The 23,231-nt window shown below is 39.4% G+C and overlaps 1 protein-coding gene across 6 annotated transcripts in view; it reads left to right on the top strand.

Moving 5' to 3' along the window:
• Positions 1-23,231, top strand: part of mapkap1 (MAPK associated protein 1) — a 371,223-nt gene that overhangs the window by 56,698 nt on the left and 291,294 nt on the right. For 3 of the 6 annotated variants that reach the window (XM_038782195.1, XM_038782200.1, XM_038782197.1), the window contains 3 exons: positions 305-629; positions 2,400-2,516; positions 4,521-4,669. In XM_038782195.1, coding sequence (XP_038638123.1) covers positions 305-629; positions 2,400-2,516; positions 4,521-4,669 — 591 coding nt within the window. Of the gene's footprint in view, positions 1-304; positions 630-2,399; positions 2,517-4,520; positions 4,670-23,231 lie in introns of those variants that run through there. The other 3 variants (XM_038782196.1, XM_038782198.1, XM_038782201.1) reach the window with 2 other exon arrangements.

Raw genomic sequence — 23,231 nt, 5'->3', positions numbered from 1 at the left:
ATCTGTTGAGCTGCTCGCAGAAAAGTACTTTTCACTGTACCTCAGTACTTGTGACAATAAACAAAATCTAATCCGTTGCAGTGGATATATTGCTGCATAGATCCATTCATGTGTGCAAAATTACAATGTAATATTTTGTCATTGAAATTTTGTCACGGTTTCGGTTAAGTATCAACCTCAAGTACAAAAATAGTTTATAATAAAAAAAAACCTAGAAAAGTAGCATCTTCCAAATTTGGTTTGATTGGGGTTATTGCAATGATTTGTGAATTTATCCTATTGATTTTGAATATTTTATTTTCAGCTTGACATTCAGGATGTGACATGGAAGAGAGAAGATAATTTTCAAAGAAGCTGCTTCATCAAAAGAATGGCCTTTCTGGACAACCCTGCTATTATCCTGGCCCACATTCGTCAATCACATGTCACAAGTGATGACACAGGGATGTGTGAGATGGTTCTTATTGACAATGATGTTGACCTGGAGAAATTGCATGCTCCTATATCCAGCAGCATTAGGACAAACGTGCAGGGGGAAGGGAATGCTGATACTCAGGGTTATGACTACTCGCAATCGGTTGATATTACCTCAAGCTGGGATTTTGGTATTCGGAGACGATCAAACACAGGTAAAACCTAAATACATCTTGGGTGAATAAGAAGTGTTTCTAGTTTATGGTCTACTCTAGTTATGAGTTACTTCCATAACTCCATAGTAATAGTTGAATTATTTTGTAGGAAGCATAATTCGTTGTTTTAATTTAGTAAATTGGTTGGACTTCAGAAAAATCTCTAAATTGCTAAATTGGCAGGATTTATTTCAGTTTTGAAATAAATTGTGCTTTTTGGTTATTACGTGATCAATCTATTAGAGAATATAGTCAGAATAAGGTTTTCGAACACAAGATACTGGCATTTTTAGGAGAACCGTGAATTGTAAGTTGTTGGCATTTGAATGAAGGAAGTTTTGCATATGAGCATAGGTTCTGTGGCATCTTGCATCTCCAGACCAAGAGGAAAGAGTAAAAGAACTAGTTTGATATAATTAAAGTAAGCACTGCTTCCTCGTGACATTTGGGACCCGGGTTTGGTCCCGGCCCCGGGCCACTGTCTGTGTGGAGTTTGCACGTTCTCCCCGTGTCTGCGTGTGTCTCACCCCCACAAACCAAAAATGTGCACGCTAAGCGGATTGGCCATGCTGAATTGCCCCTTAATTGGGAAAAGGAATAATTGGGTACTCCAAATTAAAAATAATAATTAAAGTAAGCATTTTTACTGTTTTCTTGCTGGATTCTGACACTGAGTGGCAAGAAATTTCTCATGGGCTCTGCCATCCTCTGTTTAAACTCACTCAATCATATTTTGTTTGAAAAGTTATGCACTTGTTCAGCTTTTATAGACACACTCCAGGATATTCTTAATTTAAACCTAGAGAACGAGCAATTTAGTCAAGACATCTAGTCCCACCCAGTCTAATTAGTGGAATTTATAGTTGAAGACCCAGCTATATCCCAGCTGGATCAAACATGCTGAAGTGGTATTTTTCAAAAAATGTTTTTAGAGAAAGCATGGCAAACTTCATGCTTGTATTTTTCTTGATGTATTAATTGTACTGGTTAACCACCTAACTTGATATTTGACCCTCATTGTTTCCAATTAAACAGTGCTGTTTAGTGTGCTCCTGAATGAATCAAATTTATTGAATACTTTTCCTCCAAAAATCTATCAAAAAGAATGTTCATTAGTGATTTGCTAAAGAATTGAAATGTTCACTATGAGAAATAAATATGGAACCTGGTGTCTCCTTTATAAATTTGAAAGGCACTATTGATACTGTAGTAAACAAACAAAATTAGTTGTTTGTACTTCATCAGGTCCCAGAATTTCAAATAGATTTGCAATTCATTTTCACTTGTTCAGACGGCATTCAAGACACCCAGTTCCTTGGTATTTTAGTTTGATGGTAATTAAGAATTTCCTAACAGGAAATTTAGTTAACTTCTGAATTTAAGAAATCCCAGGTAATTGTATTTGCTGTAATCCAATAGTCAATCGACATTTACCAACCATTAACATTTCTGGAAGCAACATTATTAATGATTTATGGTTGTGAACTGGCTTATTAATCTCACATGTTTTTACATTTTAATATTCTCTGCACTGTTGAAATTCTTTATGAGCTCTATTAATGTTTTATGTCTTTTAAATTCAATTATTAATCATGAACATTTTCAGAATTTTGTTGGTATTTGTATAGCTGTGGTGTCATCTTTGAAAATTTATGAACGTTTCACATAGTTATAATACAATATAAAATACCCATTTAAAATGTGTAAATATATTTCATTATGACACTTTTATTGCTGACTTCCCCAGACAATGATTTTTTTTGTTTTTAGTTTTTCTTTCTTTCCATTCTCTTGCAGCTCAAAGGCTTGAGCGGTTAAGAAAGGAACGACAGAATCAAATTAAATGTAAAAATGTTCAGTGGAAAGAAAGGAATGCTATACATTCAGGTAAAGCATGTTTTGTATAATTAAAAACAAATTTGATTATTTTCTCTGTGGAATTGAGTGTTTTTCATTTTAAGAAACCGTTTAGTCTAAATGATTCTCAATATTTATGAAACTATCGATAGAGATGAAACTTTGTATGTCAGAAACTATATCCAATTGTGCTTTCCTACAGCAGAATTTAATAACCCAGTATTTGAATGTGAAGAGTTAATGGGTGAACTTATTTTAAGTCACTTTTAAAATTAATATCAGTAGAAATGGTTAATGCTAACGTTTCTTGAAGTTACTGCAATACATTTGTGAAAAGTGTAAATAATTTAAAACCTGTTAAGTTTGGAAGAACCCTGAGCATAGTCTTCAATACAAATATGTAATGTAGAGGTTGAGCGCATTAATGCAAGAATGTTTAATGTTTCAATGAGACAGTAAGATTTTAAATGTCTCTTATCTCATAATCATAGGTGTTCCAATGAATATAATTCTAGAGCAAGCTTTATTAAGAGACATGCAATTTAGAATTGATGAATTTGGAAAGATTGTGGATTTCAAATTTTTAGCAGAGGTCAGAGGCAAATATTGTTCCAGTCTTAACTTAAAAAATTTAAGTAGTTTATTTTTCCCAGATCTGCACCACCGATCTTTCACAGCACCAAAAAGGCAGTCACCGATCCTATCTCTCCCTTAATAAAAATCCCATTATTAAACAACAACATAACCTGTGCAGTCCAATAGTTTATTTTCTGAAACATTGTCCTTTCTTCACAAATTCACCATGTTATAAATGATAAGTATAATCTTTATTAAAATATATGCCTGCATGTTCTACCTCAAGAAGATCAAGATTTCACCGAATTCTTCTGAAAATATTATCCTTTGTTTAACTTAAATTATGATTACAGGAATGCATGTAAGATTAGAAATTGGAACACTCCTGTGACCATTATTGCACTACCTGTACCTGTAAACCCCCCCCCCCCCCCCCCCCCCCCTCAAGTAGAGTATGGAATAGATTCCCATCAAAATCAATTCCATTCTATATTAAGATTTTTTTGGTCAGGTATCTCTGGTTATGAAAAGGTTTGAAGGTTATATGGACAAATGTAGATTTTTTTAGTACTATGACTGCAGTCACAATGGACCTATGGTGGTGTCACCATTTCAAATGAGTAGGCTGATGATTGATGGAATGTTCGGCCTATAGATTAGAGTTAATACGTGATTTGGAACAGGAGAAATTTGTGTTTTTCTACTCTGGAAATTTTATTTGTGGTTATTTGCCGCTTTAGTGGAATAAGTTGGAATAAGGGAGAAAATATTCTGATTAAACAATCTGTGACTGCCTCTGTTTAAATATATATTCATTGAATAATTTGCAAGTGACCCATGACTGAGTTTATTTCGCTTTTGAACAAAATAATTGTAACTATTGTGCCTGTGAATTAATTGTTTTTCCACTGTTAAAGTCAGGAATTCAACACTTCTGGGCAGATACCTCAGTTCTGCCACCATAATTGTTGGTTGAAAAGTTAGAAACATTGTTTTTATGTAACTTTTTAAAAAAGAGCTTTCTATTTAGGTACTGCTTAAATAGAACTTCTAACAATATACAAAAATTAGTTTTACTATAACCATTTTATCTTAACCTGTATTATTACTTCTTGTTTGATTAATCCTCATGGCTTTTATGGCTTTAGATTTGAGACAAACTTAAATTTTTTATCAGTTTCTAAAGCCTGAACAGATTCCAAATGGATGGGAAAATTTCAATGCAGCTCCTTGATCTAGCACAAATTTAAGTAAATGTCCCTAAATGAGATGTCAAAGTTGTACTGGTTTATTTGCTGCGTAAAAGCAACAAGGCATTAGTTCTGGAGGACACCTCCTTGAATACAAAGTGTTTCTAGTCTTGTGCACAAGTTATTTTTTAAATTCCATGTGTAATTAACTATTAAATCATAAATAGTATAACTGATATATCCAAACGTACTTCCTCTCCAACTTCAGCTGCAGAATTAGGTTCCTTGTTTGAAAAGAAGGACTTCCGCTCAAAACCACTGAATACTGGAAAACCGTCTACACTTTCCATACGACTTGAACAGTGTCCACAGCAGCTGAACAACCCATTTAATGAGTATTCCAAATTTGATGGCAAGGTTGGTGCAGAAAAAGATTTCACGTTTTACACTGCATCCCAGTTATTAGAAATATCACTAGAACTTAAACAAAGGCACACTATAACACCTAACGATCTAAATTATTGGTTTTTCAAAAATAGTTTATTGTTAACTGCATTTATGGGGTCAGACCACTGCTTGAAAATTGCAAGTCCGTTCTATTGTTGTTTTTATTCTCTAAGCACTTAGCAAACAGTCTCAATTGCACTTGACACCTCCTCACTGCAGTACAGTTAATTCGATAAATTCTCTGGGGAATATTTCCTTTGTGCTTTCCTTCGTAAAATCATAATTGTATTTACAACTTTGCTATAGATAGCTCTTATAGGAAATATTCCCCTATTTGTTGAAATAAAACACCAACCCTATTCAACTGCTTTGTTATTGTGCAGTACTATTTTTGACACACTTCTCAATGAATGAAAACTGTTAATTGTGTTGATTAATGTCAACATAATGTCAACAATACTAATAATACAGAAGTACCACTGTTAAAAGGATTTTTATTCTAGTTGAACTGATGAAACCAGATTAAAAAGACAAAACATCAGATTAATTTGTTTTATAATTTGCCCGTCATTTTTTTTTGCTTTTGAGCTGTTTTTCACTTTTATGTAGTCAATTTACTCTTTCAATTATTTTTTAACCACAGATTTGACACTTTTTGCCTCAGTGTGATAGTTATTTTCCATAAGAGCAGGTTTTGGTAAAAATATATATTTTTTAGGAAAACAAATGATCTGTTCATACTTTATATCTTAATTTATATCTTAACTGCAAAGTCTTTTATTTTACTCCTGTACTTTGCCCAATACTACATTGGATTATGTGCCTTATTATAGTTCTTGACCATTTCCTGTTCCGTACAGTTTTTCAATGTTTCTATGATGGGTCATGCTCTAGATTTAGAGGAATGAAATGTAAAACTGTGTACATTAATAGTAATTTGCAAAAGTATTTGAAATACTTCACAGGTCAGGCAGCATGTGTAGAGAGAGACACAGTTAATGTTTTGAGTTGTGTATGACTTTTCAGTAGAGTCAAGATTAATAGAAAGCTTTAATAGTGAACGATAGTTTAGAAAGCTACATTTTCCTGTTATTGGCAAACATAGCTGCACTTTATTAGTTTCCTCATGGATGTTGTCATTAAATCATGTGATTTATTTAACATCTTTCTTGAGAACAAATATCATGATGGCGGTATATAAGGACAGTTTTAATGCCTTTCATGAACATTTTACCATGGTGCATGTTATACAAAGTTGAGTGATTAAAATCTATGATTTCATCCTCTACTACACTACCTCATCGAATGGAATTGATCACAGATAGACTGTAAAGAACTAAACAACTAAGATCTTGCCAAAGCAATTACATATTTTGATTTTGTAAATTTTTAATAATTTATAACGTACTTCTCGTATGTTTTACTTAATGTTGTTGAAGTCTAGAAGAGCTGGTGCATGGCCTTGTTATTAGCAGGTGTAGGGTGGCATAGTGGTTAACACTGCTGCCTCACAGCACCAGGGACCAGATTCAGTTCCAGCTTCTGAGTGACTGTGTGGAGTTTGCACATTCTCCCTGTGTCTGTGTGGGTTTCCTCCAGGCGTGCCGGTTTTCTCCCACAGTCCAAAAGATGTGCAGGTTAGATGGATTGGACATGCTAAATTGGCCCTTGTGTCCAAAAAAGTTAGGTGTTGTTAGGTGATAGGGTGAGGGCATGGGTGCTCTTTCAGAGGGTCGGTGCTGACTCAATGGGTTGAATGGTCTCCTGAACTGAATTGATTCTGATTCTAGTGCTTGATTGGAATAAAAGTACACAAGCAAATTAAACTGCATTATAAATAAATTGCCTGGAATGAATTGTTTAAAATCATTACCTAATCTTGCCCTTTAGGTGATAAATTATGATGGCAGGAATTAACTCTTGCAATGGATTTTGCATTTATCAATTACACTACAGTGTTCCAAATTAATTTCTGATTTGTGTGCATCTTTCTATTTATCTGGTTATGAATGGAAAGTAGATTCTCCAAGAATTGAAAAATAATGTCTGCGCTTTCTTACTACATGGGAAGAATGTGGGAGAATATTGGGATGCTGGAAATCTGAAATAAAAACAGAAAATGTTGGATAAACTCTGCAGGTCTGGCAGCATCTGTAGAGAGAAACAATTGATGTTTCAAATCCAAATTACCCGTCTACAGTTCTGAGTTTATCCAGCATTTTCTATTTTTATTTCTCCCATATATCTCCTGTTTTGAATATACTTTTTAAATCTATCTACATGATTGAAAGAATTGTAATATGTAGTGAACAATTCACATTTGTGAGATGGCACGTTAAATCTGACGGTAGTTGGAAAGAATCCAGTGCATTGTTTTTCTCGTTGGCGTAACTAATAACTTGAATTTAATTTCTGGAATATGCTATTTTAAAGTTAATATATAGGCGGTCTAATCTGAAGAAAGAGAATGACGATCAAAGAAAGACAGAGAATGCCGGTCAAAAGAAAGAAAGACAATGACGGTCAAAGAAAGAAAGAAAGATAATGACGGTCAAAGAAAGAAAGACAATGACGGTCAAAGAAGGAGAGAAAGACAATGACGGTCAAAGAAGGAGAGAAAGACAATGACGGTCAAAGAAAGAAAGACAATGACGGTCAAAGAAAGAAAGACAATGACGGTCAAAGAAAGAAAGAAAGAAAGACAATGACGGTCAAAGAAAGAAAGACAATGACGGTCAAAGGAGGAGAGAAAGACAATGACGGTCAAAGAAAGAAAGAAAGACAATGACGGTCAAAAAGAGGGTATCAGATGAGATTTGGTGCCTTGGTCAACATAAAAGGGAACCAGAAACATTTTATAAATGCACAAATCGTAAAAAGGTGATCAAGTGAAGGGTGAGGCCCATTAGGGCCTAAAAACGAAGTAATATTGTGGAGTAAGAGAGGATACCAGAAATACAAAGTGAGTTCTTTGCACCTGTCTTCGATAGAAGAAAGGAAGTTGTCACAATAAATGAGGAAGCAGTTGTGACATTGGATAAGACAAAGATAGAACAAGAGGCTGCACTTAAAAGGTTAATAGCTCTCAAAGTAGAAAACTCAATTGGTTTGGATGGGATAAACCATAGGTTACTGTTGGAAGTAACTGAAATTTCAGAAGCTCCAGCCATGTTCCCGAAGATCTTTTAGACTCTCCTAAGATGAGAAATTTGCTGGGTAGATTTCTTCTGTGTTTTCTTTCACAGTGGACGGAAGGATTTCTTTAAAAAGGGGGAGATGGATAATTTCAATATCTACAGATTAGACCTGTCTAATGGTGGGGAAGCATTCAAAGACAATATTATGGGACAAAGTTAATATTTGGAAAAGGGTGAATTATTGAATGAAGGTCAATATGAATTTGTTAAAAGAAAATAGTGTTTGACTGACTTGATCAAGCCCTTTCAAGTAAGGAGAGGGTTGGCAAGGGATATCCAGTTGATGCTGTTTGAATGGACTTCCAAAAGGTATTCGACAAAGTACAGCATAATAGCTAGCAAAGGTAAAGCCAATGGAATTAAAGGGACAGTGGTACCATGGACATGAGGTACAGAACGCATGGGTGTATGGTTGTTTTCAGATGGGGGGGGGGGGGGGGGTGCAACATTGGTATTTGCAGAAGATGGGTAGTAGCACTGCAGTTTTTGATGTATTTTAACCCATATTTGAGTACATAGGACAAATTTCAATGTTTGCATATGATCTGGAATTCAAATGTAGAAAACAGGACAATAGTAACAAATTTTAGGAGGGCATAGATAAACCGACATATCACAGAATTAATAATATACTGAATAGCATGATTAATTTTGCGTCTTTGAGATGGCAGATGAAATTTAAAACACAGACGTGAGATGTGATACATTTTGGAGGGAGCTTTGAAACAAGGGAGCTTACTGCGACCTCGATAGTTGCTCACAAAATTCTAATCGTTTCTGTAGTGCAGTTTCATTCCTTTCCTGACAACAGCCCAAATCTTGTGCAAGTCAAGCGAATGTTGTGGCATGCAGCAGTACTGATGTCAGCATGTAAGCAGCTAATCACTTTGAAGTATTCAAACACAGCAAGCCAGGAAGTAAGTTCTGAATGCCGTGACTTTTTAAAATAAAATTATAATTTTAATTTTTTAAAACACTTTTCTGATTGTTCTTATCGCTGTTAATGTAGAAGCTAAAATAAAGATCGAAACAAGCTCTAAAGAAAATACGTTTTTGGGGTATTTTTAGGAATTTTGTTAAAATGGAGAAACTTAAAATTCCACAAGCATAGAATTAGGGATGGCATGGTGGCACAATGGTTAGCACTGCTGCCTCACCGCACCAGGGACCCAGGTTCAATTCTGGTCTTGGGCGACACACATTCTCCCCGTGTCTGCATGAGTTTCCTCCCACAGTCAATGATCTGCAGGTTAGGTGGATTGGCCATGCTAAATTGCCCCTTAGTGCGTCTAAAGATGTGCATGTTAGATGGGGTTACAGGGATAGGGCGGGGGAAGTGCGCCTCGTACGACAGTATGAGGAACAGTTGAGGACTCTTAGTTTGTACTCAGAGTTCAGAAGGATGAGGTGGAATCTTATTGAACCTTCCAGGATACTGCGAGGCCTTGATAGTGAACGTGGAGAGGATGTTTCCACTTGTTGGAAAAAATAGAACCAGAGGACACAATCTCCGACTAAAGGTATGATCCTTTAAAACGGAGTTGAGGAGGAATCTGTTCAGCCAGAGGATGGTGAATCTGTGGAACTCTGCCGCAGAAGGCTGTGGGGGCCAAATCACTGAGTGTCTTTAAGTCAGAGATAGGTTCTTGATTAATAAGGGTATCGGAGTTATAGGAGAATGAGGATGAGAAAAATCAACCACGATTGAATGGCGGAGCAGACTCGATGGGCCGAGTGGCCTAATTCTGCTCCCTAGCCTATAGGCCTAGGGAGGGCGCTCTTTCAGAGGATAGGTGTAGACTTGATGGGCTGAAAGGCCTCATTCTGTAATAGGAATTCTATTAGCTATTCAGGGCCAGTTAGGGGTTGTCAAAGTATTTATGGAGTTAATATGTCGTTTGCGGAATCGCAGACGGTGGCCGTTCAACCCATTGTGTCAACACTGGTTCTCCAAATGAATATTGTGACTTAATTCCATTCTCCTGCCTTTCCCCATATCGTTGCACAGTATTTCTATTCAAATAATCATCTAATGCCCATTTGAATGCCTCTATTGAACCTGCCTCCACCACACTTCCAGGCAGTGCATTCAAGACCCTAAACTGCTCAATGTGTGAAAAAAGTTTTTCTCATCACATTTGCCTGTTTTGAAAATCTGTTACCTCTGGTTCTCTATCCTTTTATGAGCAGGAACGGTTTCTTCCTATCTGCACTGTCCAGCCCCCACATGATTTTGAACACAGTTTTTAAAAATCCAATTGCACTTCTTTCAACAAGATGTAAATTTTTCAGGGGTTTTTTGTAGCAAGGCTTTGCAGCTAAGAGTGGAAGTTCTTATTAATTCAACTGATTTCATTAGTTACAGTGTGGGGGAATCTCAACAGCGTTCCTATTTCAAAATCACAGACAACTTCTGGCTTTTTGCATTATTTTGTGCCTTGCGGTCTATTTCAGTGGAGTAATGACCGTGAATAACCATTGTAGAATCTCCGCCAATACATGCTAAATGGTGCAATGTTCAATTAGTGCAGGAATGAAGATAGCTGGATATATGTGTGCACATCTTTAAGTAACTGATCATAAAATTTTATAAATAATCTTTCAGATTTTCCTTTTTTTTAAAGAAAATTAATTTCCATGCATTTGACTCTGGTATTTCATTTCTCAAGGACAATTAGGGATGTGCAACAAATACTGGATGCTTGCATCCCATGAAAGGATTAAACAATCTTTTAACCTGTACTTGGTGAGGGTGGGAGCTGGAACTCCCTTTTCATTTATTGGTCATCTCATATTCGTCAGCCCTAATTGCTGCCTGTCTAGCAATTGTCACCCATTGGTCTTCAACATGGGTTCTTACCATGGAAGGTAGGGAATTCTTAATTCCTCTAAGAGAATTTACCTCTCTCAGAACCTCATGGGTAATTTTATCAACCAATACTTGTACCCATCTATTAAAATTGTTCTGCGTAACCCTTTCGAATTCAGCATATGTTGTGGCCCAGCTGTCTCCTTAAATTCTGAAACTTTTCCTATATGCTTCGGGAACTAATTCATAGGCACCAAGAAAAGCCTTTTTTACCTCATCATAATTCTTAGACGGCCCTTCTGAAAGGGGGGAGCAAATTTTCTGTGCCCGTCCTGTCCATTTACTTTGCATGGGTAATGTCCACTTTTATTTTGGCCACTCCATTTGGGTTGCTATTTTCTCAAAAGCCCTAAAAAAATATAAAAATATTTCTACCTCCTTCTCTTCGAATTTTGGGAGGGCCTGTATAAATTTAAACATCTCGCCACTGGGTTTTGTTCTGGGATTGAGTTAATTAACCACCAGCCAACCAATCGAACTGAGTCCAACCCCATCTCTTGGGTTCCCAAAAGTATGAGTTTTGTAGTGCACAGCTAGCAGAGTTTCCCCTGCTGCTTGATTTAAAGATACATGTCCATTAGGTATACATACATCAAAAATGATAATAGCAAAAATAAAGTAAGGGCAATAGGAAGGATCCTTAAATCCTGACCTCGATACAGCCTTGATTCAAACGTGCACAAAAGTGCTGCACTCCAGAGGTGTGGTAAAATTGACTGCCCATCAAGGCAGCATTTGATCGAATATGGCATCAAGGAGCCTTAGTAAAACTGGGGTCAATGGGAATCAGGGGGAACCTCTTCACTGGTTGGAGTCATACCTAGCACAAAGGAAGATGGTCATGGTTGTTGGTCAGCCATCTCAGTCCCGGGTAATCACAGCAGGAGTTCCTCAAGATACTGTCCTAAGTCCAACCATCTTCAGCTGCTTCATCAATGATCTTCTTTCCAACACAAGGTCAGATATGGGATGTTTGCTGATGATTGCACGATGTTCAGCACCATTCGTGACTCCCTCCAGACACAGAAACAGTCCGTGTGAAAATGCAGCAAGACCAGGACAGTATTCAGGCTTGGGCTAACAAGTGGCAAGTAACATTTGTGCTACACAAGTTGCAGGCAATGACCCACTCCAATAAGAGATAATCAAATCATCGCCCTTCGACATCCTATGGTATTACCATCACTAAATCCCCCATTATCAACATCCTGGGTGTCACCATTGACCACAAACTGAACTGGACTAGCCATATAAATAACGTGACTACGAGGGCAGTCAAAGCCTCGAAGCCTGTCCACCATCTAGAAAGCACAAGTCAGTAGTGTGATTGAATACTCCCCGTTTGCCTGCATGAGTGCAGCTCTAAAAACACTCGAACCTCAACACCATCCAGGACAAAGAGCCCGCCTGATGTCACCCTTTCCACAAACATTCATTGCCTCCACCACCGACGCACAGTACCAGCAGTGTGTACCATCTACAGGATTCCCTGCAATAACTCACCAAGGCTCCTTAGGCAGAACTTTCCAAACCCGTGACCACAACCATCTACAAGGACAAGGGCAGCAGATACATGGAAACACCATTGCCTGGAAGTTCCCTACTAAGTCGCTCACCATCCTGACTTGAAAATATATCTCCATTCCTTCACTGTCACTGGGTCAAAATCCTGGAACTCCCTCCCTAATAGCACAGTGGGTACAAATGGACTGCAACTGTTCAACATAGTGGCAGCTCACCACCACCGGGACGGGCAATAAATGATGACCCAGCCAGCATAGCCCATATCTCTTTTTTATTTTTTATTTTTTTTATAAATATTTTTATTCAAAATTTTCAACCAAACACCCCAAACAGAAAAAGAAGTAAAACATAAAACAAGCAAAGATTATACATGGGGTTTCCAACAAAATACAATAGCCCCCATTTAACAAATAAACACGCCAGTAAGAAAAACGCCCCACTCTAATCTAGACCAAAAAAGAAAAAAAAAACAAAACCAACCCCCCCCCCCCCTTGCTGCTGCTGCTGACCTCCACCTAACGTTCTGCTAGAAAGTCTAAACGGTTGCCACTGCCTGGAGAACCCCTGCACAGACCCTCGCAAGGCAAACTTTATCCTTTCCAGCTTGATGAACCCTGCCATATCGTTAATCCAAGCTTCCACGCTTGGGGACTTTGCATCCCTCCACATTAGTAGGATCCTCCGCCGGGCTACCAGGGACGCAAAGGCCAGAACCCTGGCCTCTTTCGGCTCCTGCACACCCGGCTTGTCCGATACCCCAAATAATGCCATCTCCCAGCTCGGCTTGACGTGGGTGTTCACCACTTTGGACATAGTCCTCGCAAAGCCCCTCCAGCGCCGGGCACGTCCAAAACATATGGCCGTGATTTGCTGGGCTCCCCGAGCACCTCGCACACCTGTCCTCCACCCCAAAAAACCTACTCATCCTCGCCCCCGTCATATGCGTCCTATGAACAACTTTGAACTGTATTAGGCTGAGCCTGGCGCAAGAGGAGGAGGCATTAACCCTACTCAGGGCATCAGCCCACAGATCCTCATCCAGCTCCGCCCATATCCCGTTAAAATTGAATTAAAAAAAGCAAGCTTGTGGAGTACCTTCACCATATGGACTGAAACGGCTCATGAAGTTAGCTCTTCAAGGCCAACTTGGATTGGGCAATAAATGCTCGACTTGAAATTGATGCTTATATTGAAGAATTAATAAACTGATTAGCTGATTAATCCTGTGTCTTTGAGAAATTTTCCTCTCACTAACATGTGCTCAAATGTGAAATATTGTAGTAATTTTGATAAATAAAAAGTAGCCCTAATACCTGCAGTTCTTAAAAGAATAAGAAATTCTCTATTGTGGAAACGCAAGAACATTGTTGTTCAGCAATATAGAATTTCTTTAGATGCCTCTTTTAAATACTTAGTAGGTTATTTTGGGCAAAAATTGAAAATCAGTGCTGAATGTGTGCTCTACTCAAGAAACTCATGTTAGAAAGGGCAGGTTTATTATGGAATTTTCAAGTTAATTGATGATCATGATTGAAACATACCTGTGGATAAAGAAACTACCAACTGCAGGCTGAGCACTCGAGGGCTCATTAGATTTTTCTGGGACAGTATCTTCAGCCTGCACTCCCAAACCTCCATGCCAGGTACAGAATGTGCTGACTGGAACAGAAGTCAACATGGAAGGATGTCTCTGGGATTTTGAAAGGTTGCTTGGATTCTCCATTGTGGCATTTGAGGTCCTGATGGAAGAGATAGAGGTCCTGATGGAAGAGGTACAGAGGAGGAGGGATGTGTTCCACATGTAAGGAGGGAAGGTGCCTACTTCTCCCTATTGTCCATTCTTTCTTCAAGCAGCTAGTGGTAAATGGACCCCAAGTCAGATGGTGAAGTATGAAACTAGACACACATTTCCTGATGCTTGGTTTATTTACAGAATGGAGCATGTGATCGTCTGCTTCCTATCTACTAACTAACCCAGTGTCCCAGCAGTCTGCTTTTATATTCCTTTGAGAATCTAAGAAGCAAATTGATAGCTCTGTAAAGGGTAAGCAGTCCATTTTTATAATCTTTTGAGTGTGCCAATAAAACAAATGAGCAAAATGAATGACCATAAGACATAGGAGCAGAATTAGGCCACTCGGCCCATCGAGTCTGCTCTGCCATTCAATCGTGGCTGATGTTTTTCTCATCCCCATTCTCCTGCCTTCTCCCCATAACCCCTGATCCCCTTATTAATCAAGAACCTATCCATCTCCTTCTTAAAGACACTCAGTGAATTGACCCCCACAGCTTTCTGTGGCAAAGAGTTCCACAAATTCACCACCCGCTGGCTGAAAAAATTCCTCCTCATCTCTGTTTTAAAGGATCGTCCCTTTAATCTGAGATAGTGTCCTCTGGTTCTAGTTTTTCCTACAAGTGGAAACATCCTCTCCACGTCCACACTATCCAGGTGTAGCAGTATCCTGTAAGTTTCATTAAGACCCCCCCCCCCCCCCCCCCCCCCCCCCCCCCCCGCCATCCTTCTAAACTCCAAAGAATACAGACGCAGAGTCCTCAACCGTTCCTCATACAACAAGCTGTTCATTTTAGGGTTCCCTCTTGTGAACCTCCTCTGGACCCTCTCCAAGGCCAACACATCCTTCCGTAGATACGGGGCCCAAAACTACTCACAATACACCAAATGGGATCTGACCAGAGCCTTGGACAACCTCAGAAGTACATCCCTGGTCTTGTATTCGAGCCCTCGCGACATGAATGCTAACATTGCATTTTCCTCCTTAACTGCCGACTGAACCTGCACGTTAACCTTAAAAGAATCGTGAACAAGGAATCCGAAGTCCCTTTCTGCTTCTGATTTCCTAAGCATTTCCCCATTTAGAAAATAGTCTATGCCTTCCAAAGTGCATAACCTCACACTGTTCCACATATATTTCATTTGCCACTTCATTGCGCATTCTCCTAGCCTGTCCAAATCCTTCTGCAACCCCCTTGCTTCCTCAATATGACCTGTCCCTCTACAGATCTTTGTATCATCTGCAAACTTAGCAACAGTGCCTTCAGTTCCTTCTTCCAGATCATTAATGTATATTGTGAAAAGTTGTGGTCCCAGCATAGACCCCTGAGGTACACCACTGGTCACTGGCTACCATCCTGAAAAAGATCCCTTTATCCCCACTCTCTGCTTTCTGCCAGTCAGCCAGTCCTCTATCCCTGCCAGGATCTTACCCTTAACGCCATGGGCTTTTAACTTATTTAACAGTCTCCTATGCGGCACCTTGTCAAAGGCCTTCTGGAAATCTAAATAAATCACGTCCACTGGTCCTCCTTTGTCTAACTTTCTTGTTACCTCCTCAAAAAACTCTTAACAGATTTGTCAAATATGACCTCCCTTCGACAAAGCCGTGCTGACTCAGTCTTATTTTACCACGCACTTCCAAGAACTCCACGACCTCATCTTTAATAACAAACTCTAAAATCTTACCAATCACCGAAATCAAGCTAACTAGCCTTTAATTGCCTGTCTTCTGCCTCCCTCCCTTTTTAAACAGTGGTATTACATTAGCCACTTTCCAGTCCTCTGGGACCCTTCCTGTCTGCAGTGATTCCTGAAACATCACCACCAATGCCTCCACAATCTCCTGAGCTATCTCTTTAGGACCCTGGGGGTAGTCCATCTGGTCCAGGTGACTTATCCACCTTCAGACCTTTCAGTTTCCCCAGAACCTTCTCCTTGTTGATGGCCACTGCACTCACCTCTGACCCCTAATTCTCCTGGAGCTCTGGCATCCGACTGGTGTCTTCCACCATGAAGACTGATGCAAAGTAACTATTCAGTTCATCTGCCATTTCTTTGTTTCCTATTATTACTTCTCCAGCTACGTTTTCCAATGGTCCAATGTCTATTTTTGCCTCTCTCTTACCTTTAAAATATTGAAAAAAACTCTTCCTATCTTCCTTTAAATTACTAGCTAGCTTGCACTCAGATTCCTATCTTCCTTTAAATTACTAGCTAGCTTGCACTCAGATTTCATCCCACCCCATGGCTTTTTTGGTTGTCCGTTGCTCCTTTTAAAGGATTCCCAATCCTCTGGCTTTCCACTAATCCATGCCGCTTTGTGTGCTTTTTCTTTTTCTTTTATGCTGTACTTGACTTCCCTCGTCAACCAGGGATGCCTTGTCCTGCTCTTAGCATGTTTCCTCCTCCTTGGGATGAATTTCTGCTGTGCTTCCCGAATAACCCCCATAAACCCCTGCCATTGCTGTTCCACGGTCTTCCCTGCTGGGCTCCTTTTCCAATCAACTCTGCCCAGCCCCTTAAAGGGGCACTGTAACAAAACAAATCAACTGCAACGGAAATATATTAAATTAAAATACAGTCAAGATATTTGATCAATACCCTCCACCTGATTATCCTTAACCATAACAATGCAATTGACATTAACAGCCAGTGCTGCTCTTATGCAATCCAAGTGATGCTGATGATCAAGCGAAGCTGATGATGAAACATTTCCCTTTCCTGCTGGCTGCTGTAAATCAATACAGCATTCCCTGTATTTAGCTGAAGTCCTCGGAACATTTCAAGAATAAATGTTGATATAGTGTTGATGAAATCTTGACAAAATGTCCCAGACAGTCTTTTGATTATGTTTCAGAAGTTCTCTTTAAAACCCAGCTGCAAGTGAACATTTAAAAAGTGACAATTTAAATAGTGCTTACAATGCTCAGCAAAGACTGGTTTACCCTCAATCAGCTGGTCGCTGTTGGAATGTGTTAGGGCAAACATGAGGCACCAAAATGACGTACTGCCTCTTCAGTGAGTGCCAGCAGGCAATTTAATTGTCAATTTGCCCTGTAATGATCCTCTGGTCAGCTGTTCCCAGCGTGCAATGAACTCCTACACCAAGGTGTTTTCTGCTGAACAGGCACTGCAGCTTAAGACTCCATCTTGGGCACTTCAGAGGCTTATGATGCACAAAATATCCAGGGAAAGTTGCCATCAAAATTTCAGAGGATCTCACTTCGCCGCATGTACTATGTACGTGTAATTTAAAAGAAAATCTCTGTAGTTCTGACATCGTTTGCTTGTGACATTTGGAGTTATTAGATTTTCAGCACAGCTTAATGCACTTATGATTTTTTTTCTTTGTTTTGCACACATTCAGGGATGCTGTTCCAAATTTTGGCCTTCAAAGTTTGGGTTGTCTCAAGAGAATTTGAGTTGTCACATGATTGTGAAGGGCTGGTGGGTACAGGTCTGGCACAGATGATGAAAGCAATTAAAATAACAAAATAAGGGTGTTGCATGAAAAGTGTATTGCTCAAGATTAAAATATATTGTTATAAGTTCTATTTTTCCTATTGTGTGATGTCGAATAGTTCATTCTTTGGGCCACTATACCATTGAAATCTAAGATTGTAATTGAGTGGTGTACACGTATGCCAAAATTCTTAGTTGTTTGCCAAGTTGTGGTGTTTTTATTCTGGAGTTATACATATGTATCTGCCTCGGCTTCCAGCTGTTTTTTGATTAAATGCTTTGGTGATACGCACGGTATAGTTATGTCGAAAAGTGTAATGAGGCAATTATCGTTCTGTTCATAAGAAAGTCAAATTATGGCAGTGAATAGTTCCTTCTTTTTTTTGCAGAAGGTCTCATTTGTAGGCCTCAGTGTATTCAGAAATAACCCAGAGTGGAAGTGTGAGAAAATCACTTGAAAGATAGTCACAACCAAATATGTTTGACAAACAGGAATTATAGACGGTTGCTATTTTCTATTCAGTAGCAGAATAGGGATTTGACAGCTTGCTTTTTGACAGGCATCTGTGGAAGAGGAATTATGCTAGTTCATGCAGGTTAACTTGTGACTTTATGATGAAACAGTGAAAAGAAAATGGGGGAATGGGAATACTTCCAGAAGTGCTAATTGCTTTAGTGTTAATTTTTGCAAGTGTTGATAGAATTAGCTCTTTTAGATATAGTTTAGAACATATGGGAAATATTTCACACTACAGAGCTCATAGTGAAAATTAAGATAAATGTAGTAGCAATTAACATTTGCTAGTTGATAGTTTTGGTAGCTTTTTTAAATAATGGGACGCTAACAAAATCCTGTTTGCATTCAACTTTTGTTCGGCTAGGAATTTCAGTTGTGTATGTTTTTTATAGTATGTTTTGTTTGTGGTAACCTAGGCCTGATTAAATTGGGTATTTTAAATCAAAGAATTGGGCATATTAAATCAAGCCACAGATTCTCCAGCACACAGCACCATGGGAATTAGAACTGGCCAAACAACGAACAGACAAGCTGCTAGAATATGTCTGGACCTGCCCCGGCAATTAATGATACAGGAGATCATCGCACCCGATTGTTATGCACAATCCCACTGTCAAAGCCGCGGTCGGGCCAGACTTCTGGTCACTTCTGAGACCCCGTTGTCACGGAAAATTGCAAAAGGGAGGAGGGATAAAAATAGGCACCCAAGGCACGCCAGCAGCAGCGACTCTGGAGACCAACTACCATGTAGGAAGAACAGACCAGACCCAGAAGAAGAGGTTCAGACCATGACCGAGGAGATTGCAGAGACCAACATGTGGATACAGACCAATATCTGCTTGCATGCATGTCAGTCACTCAAAGTTAAGTCAATGTCCAGCGTTAAATGTGAATCTTGATCGTTCTGTAAAAGTAATTACCGTAACTAATAATAATTGTATGAACAAATATACGTTATTGTATTAATAAGAAGTTGACTCGCAGTTCTTTGTCCACCATATAAGGGCTTAAAAACACATTGTATGGCAAGACACAACATGTTTTATAACATAAGAGTAGACTAAAATGCATTATTGGAATGAATACCAAAAAGATTGATCATTGGTTTAAGAAATATTATAACATTGGTATCATTAAACTGAGCAGACCATAAAATGTTCCAGTATATAACACCTAAGGAAGCAGAGCTACCTAGGATAACCCAACACAGTTAGTCCTCATTCAACATTACCGTGTGTTATGTTATTTTGGTTTGTCAGTTAATGGGGTTGAGATTCTCATTTAAAATAGAAAGTTCTATGTTAGTCATTTTGCGTCGGCCTGATGCAAGGCCACGTGACTGTCAACATTTTGGAGTGGCCTTTCCATCTCCCTCACCCTTTCTCTTGTTGCCGACTGTTGCTCCTCCTACCCCATGCCTCTCATCTCCAGAACCTTTGCTGAAAGCGAGGGTTCAGAATAGGGAAGTGGCAAACAGGAGGTTCAACGCAAGGAAGGATTAGTGAGAGGGTGAGTTGGAGCAGCAGAAGCTGCAAACTGGAGGGTTGGCAGCGAGAGAGTGGGTTAGAAGAGGGAGAAGTCCCAAGTCAGAGGGTTGGTGAGAGGAAGGGTTCTCAGCGATCAGGAAGGTCAGAGAACAGGTTGTGTGGTGAGTGGATGGTTTGGGAAGGAAATAGGATTGGCAGCAAGTAAGAGGTAAGCTAAACATTACCATATTTCGTTCATATATTAAAATTTATCTTGAGTTATTTAGCAATATAGGAACTCGGCTTTAAATAATTTATTATTGTTGATAGACGTGTGATACAAAAGCAAAATACTGCAGATGCTGGAATGACAGAAAATGCTTTGAATACCCATCTGAGGATAATGAACATTTTCTGTTTCTATTTTATATTATAACATGACAAAGGTAAATGCATTTGTGTGATAGTGTGTAACTTGGTTGTATTTTCAGCATCTATAGTGCTTTTTGATGATTGTATGTCTGAGTATGCTAAATGATCCTATTTGGTGAGATATAACGTACAATATTCTATACTTTTGTAACAAGCAATCTGTACCTTTTAAACAGCCTATTAAAATCAGACTCCAATAAATTGTCTGCTTTTTTGAAATCCATTCTTCTGCACATGCAATTGAAATCTCTTTCATGCAATTGAAATCTTTCATACAATGTTTCTAACAGAAGTGTGGAAATCTTTTGAAAGGGATTGAAAACTTGGAAAAAAATGTTTCCACTGGTTGATGAATCAGTAACAAAAGAGGCATATGTTTAGGATTCATAAAGGTGCCAGCAGTTGGTTGTAAGATTTTTTTCATGCAAAAGTTTTACTTGGAATTTAATCCATTTGGTTATTGATGCACATCAGTCATGGCATTCGAGATGGAATTAGATGAACATTTGTAAAAAAAATTGAAGGAAACCAAAAAGAAAAGCTATAAAATGTGATTGGGTATCACCTGAGGTGAAGTTAGTTATTTGAACAGTCATAATAGGAAAATTACAAACATGTACTGTGTGTGTGCCATCATGATATAACTTCTCATTGTGGTAAAAGTGATCGGAACATAGCGCTGAATCAGTTCTGTGGAATTGTGTGCCTACAAGTAAGTTCAGAATTGGTTTAGCACATTTAGCAGTTCTGTGCAGGTGACTATTCTGATTAGACTATAAATCCTGGTGGAAAACTGACCCCCACTGCCCAGGGGTCAAGCCACTTGTATTTAGGAGAGTTGTTAATATTGCAAAACCCACACATCAGCAGTCAACAGTACTCCCAACATAATAGCACCTTTTGTTGAACACATCTCTGGAAGGGGCTGCTGCAAAGGAGCAAATTAGGTCAATTCGAAACCCCTTGATGCTACAAATAGCAGAATTGGTTAACCTTCCACCTGTTCTAAATTGTGTTCTTAAAACTAAGGACTTTGCTATTGGAAGGTTCACTTAACTGATCCTGAGATGAGAGGGTTATCCTATATTGAGAGGCTGACTAAATTGGGCCTGTACTCTGGAGTTTAGAAAAATGAAGGGTGATTTCATTGAAGCATGCAAGATTCTGAAGGGTCTTGACTGAATAAGCGCAGAAGTTTCCCCAGGCTAGGGTATTTCAAACCTGAGGGTACAACCTCAAGATATTTAGGACTGAGATGAGGAGTAATGTTTTCAGTCAAGATTGTGAATTTTAAGCATCTTGAGCCGAGATCATTGTGGATGCTCCATTATTGAGTATATTCAAGGCTGGGATAGACTCTCAGAATCTAGGGAACAGATGAGGAAGTAGAGTTACAAAAGATTAGTCTTGATCGTGTTGAATTGGCAGAGCAAGCTCAAGAGGCTAAATAGTCTATTCCTGCTTCCGTTAAGTATTTATGTAAGTCAAAGATACTCCAGCATCTTTCTGGCCATCCACACAAGTTGACTGGCTTCCATGGCCATTAAATTTACTGAACCAAAATTACAGTCTCCAAGCATTTAATGACTAAACGTAAACTTTATAAAAGTCAAGTGCTAGTGGTGGCCAATGGGGCCAGGCATTGTGGATAACACTTGCTCCGTCGGGTTCAGGGCCTGGGATAGGGGTTTGCAAACAGTGCTAATCACTGGGGTCTGTGCCTCTAGGGGCTTGTTTAGCACAGGGCTAAATCGCTGGCTTTGAAAACAGACCAAGGCAGGACAGTTCAATTCCCGTACCAGCCTCCCCAAACAGGCGCCGGAATGTGGCGACTAGGGGCTTTTCATAGTAACTTCATTTGAAGCCTATTTGTGACAATAAGCGATTTTCATTTCATTGAGCAGATTATTACTAAGTAAGTACACGGTCGTACAGTGGTTAGCACTTTTTTTGCGCCACAGTGCCAGGGACCCAGATTTGATTCCCGGCTTGGGTTACTGTGCGGAGTCTGCATGTTCTCTGTGTCTGCTTGGGTTTCCTCCGGGTGCTCCGGTTTCCACCCCCACGACCTGAAAGACATGCTTGTTTAGTGAATTGGGCATTCTGAATTCTGTGTCCCACTGTGTCCCCAAACAAGCGGCAGAGTGTGGTGACTAGAAGATTTTCACAGTAACGTAAGCCTACTGACACTAATAAAGATTATTATTACGACAGTACTGTTAATGACTCCTTCCCATATTAACTGTTGATGACCCCTTCCCATCACTTTACTGTTGATGAGCTTAGACTGACAGGACGATAATTGGGTGGGTTGGATTTATCCTGCCTTTTTGTGTACAGGACACACCTGGCAAATTTCTACATTGTCTGGTAAATACCAGTGTTGTAGCTGTACTGAGAGAGCTTGGCAAGGGGTGTGGCAAGATCATGAACACATGACTTCAGTACCATTACCGGAATATCGTCAGGGCCAATAGCCATCCAGTGCTTTCAGCTGTTTTTAGATATTACGTGGGGTGAATCGAATTGGCTGAAGATTGGCATCTGTGATGGATCATCCCCTCGGCATTCTGGCTGAAGATTATTGCCAATGCTTCAACCCTGCCTTTTGAACATATGTGCCTGGCTCCTCCTCAATTGAGGATGGGGATATATATGGAGCCTCCTCTTCCAGTGAGTTGTTTATTTGTCCACCACGATTAATTTTTAAAACATTATTCGATATTTTTGATAAATACATAACAAAACAATAAAACAAACAAAAGCAACAGTACATGCACCCTCCCTAACAGCTGATGGTGAATAGCTCTTTAAAGTACAAAAGAAACGCTGCCATCTTTTGTAGAACCCCCCAATAGCCCCCGCGTGGTGTAATTGACTATCTCAAGGTGCAAAAACTCCATGAGACCCCCTAGCTATACTGAGGCACTGGGTGGAGTAGTTGGCCTCCACTCCCAAAAGAACCTACATGCGAGCAATCAGCGAGACGAAGGCTAGAAAATCAGCCCCCACTCATGTCTGCAGCTCCGGCGGGTCTGACACCCCAAATGTAGCCCCTAAGGGACAGAGCTCCAATTCAATTTGCAGAATCGCTGTTGCTAAAGAAGGAGATCCAGAATCTCCTGAGCTCAGGACATGACCAGAACATGTGCACATGGTTCACCAGGCTCTTCGCTTAACACTCACACTTATTTTCCATTCTTGCGAACAGCTTACTGACCCTAGACCTAGTTAGGTGCGCCCTGTGCACCACCTTCAACTGTATTAGCC

The sequence above is a fragment of the Scyliorhinus canicula genome, chromosome 21 (assembly GCF_902713615.1).
Source record: "Scyliorhinus canicula chromosome 21, sScyCan1.1, whole genome shotgun sequence".
In the NCBI taxonomy this organism is placed as follows: Eukaryota; Metazoa; Chordata; class Chondrichthyes; order Carcharhiniformes; family Scyliorhinidae; genus Scyliorhinus; species Scyliorhinus canicula.
This window is presented reverse-complemented; position numbering and strand designations above follow the sequence as displayed.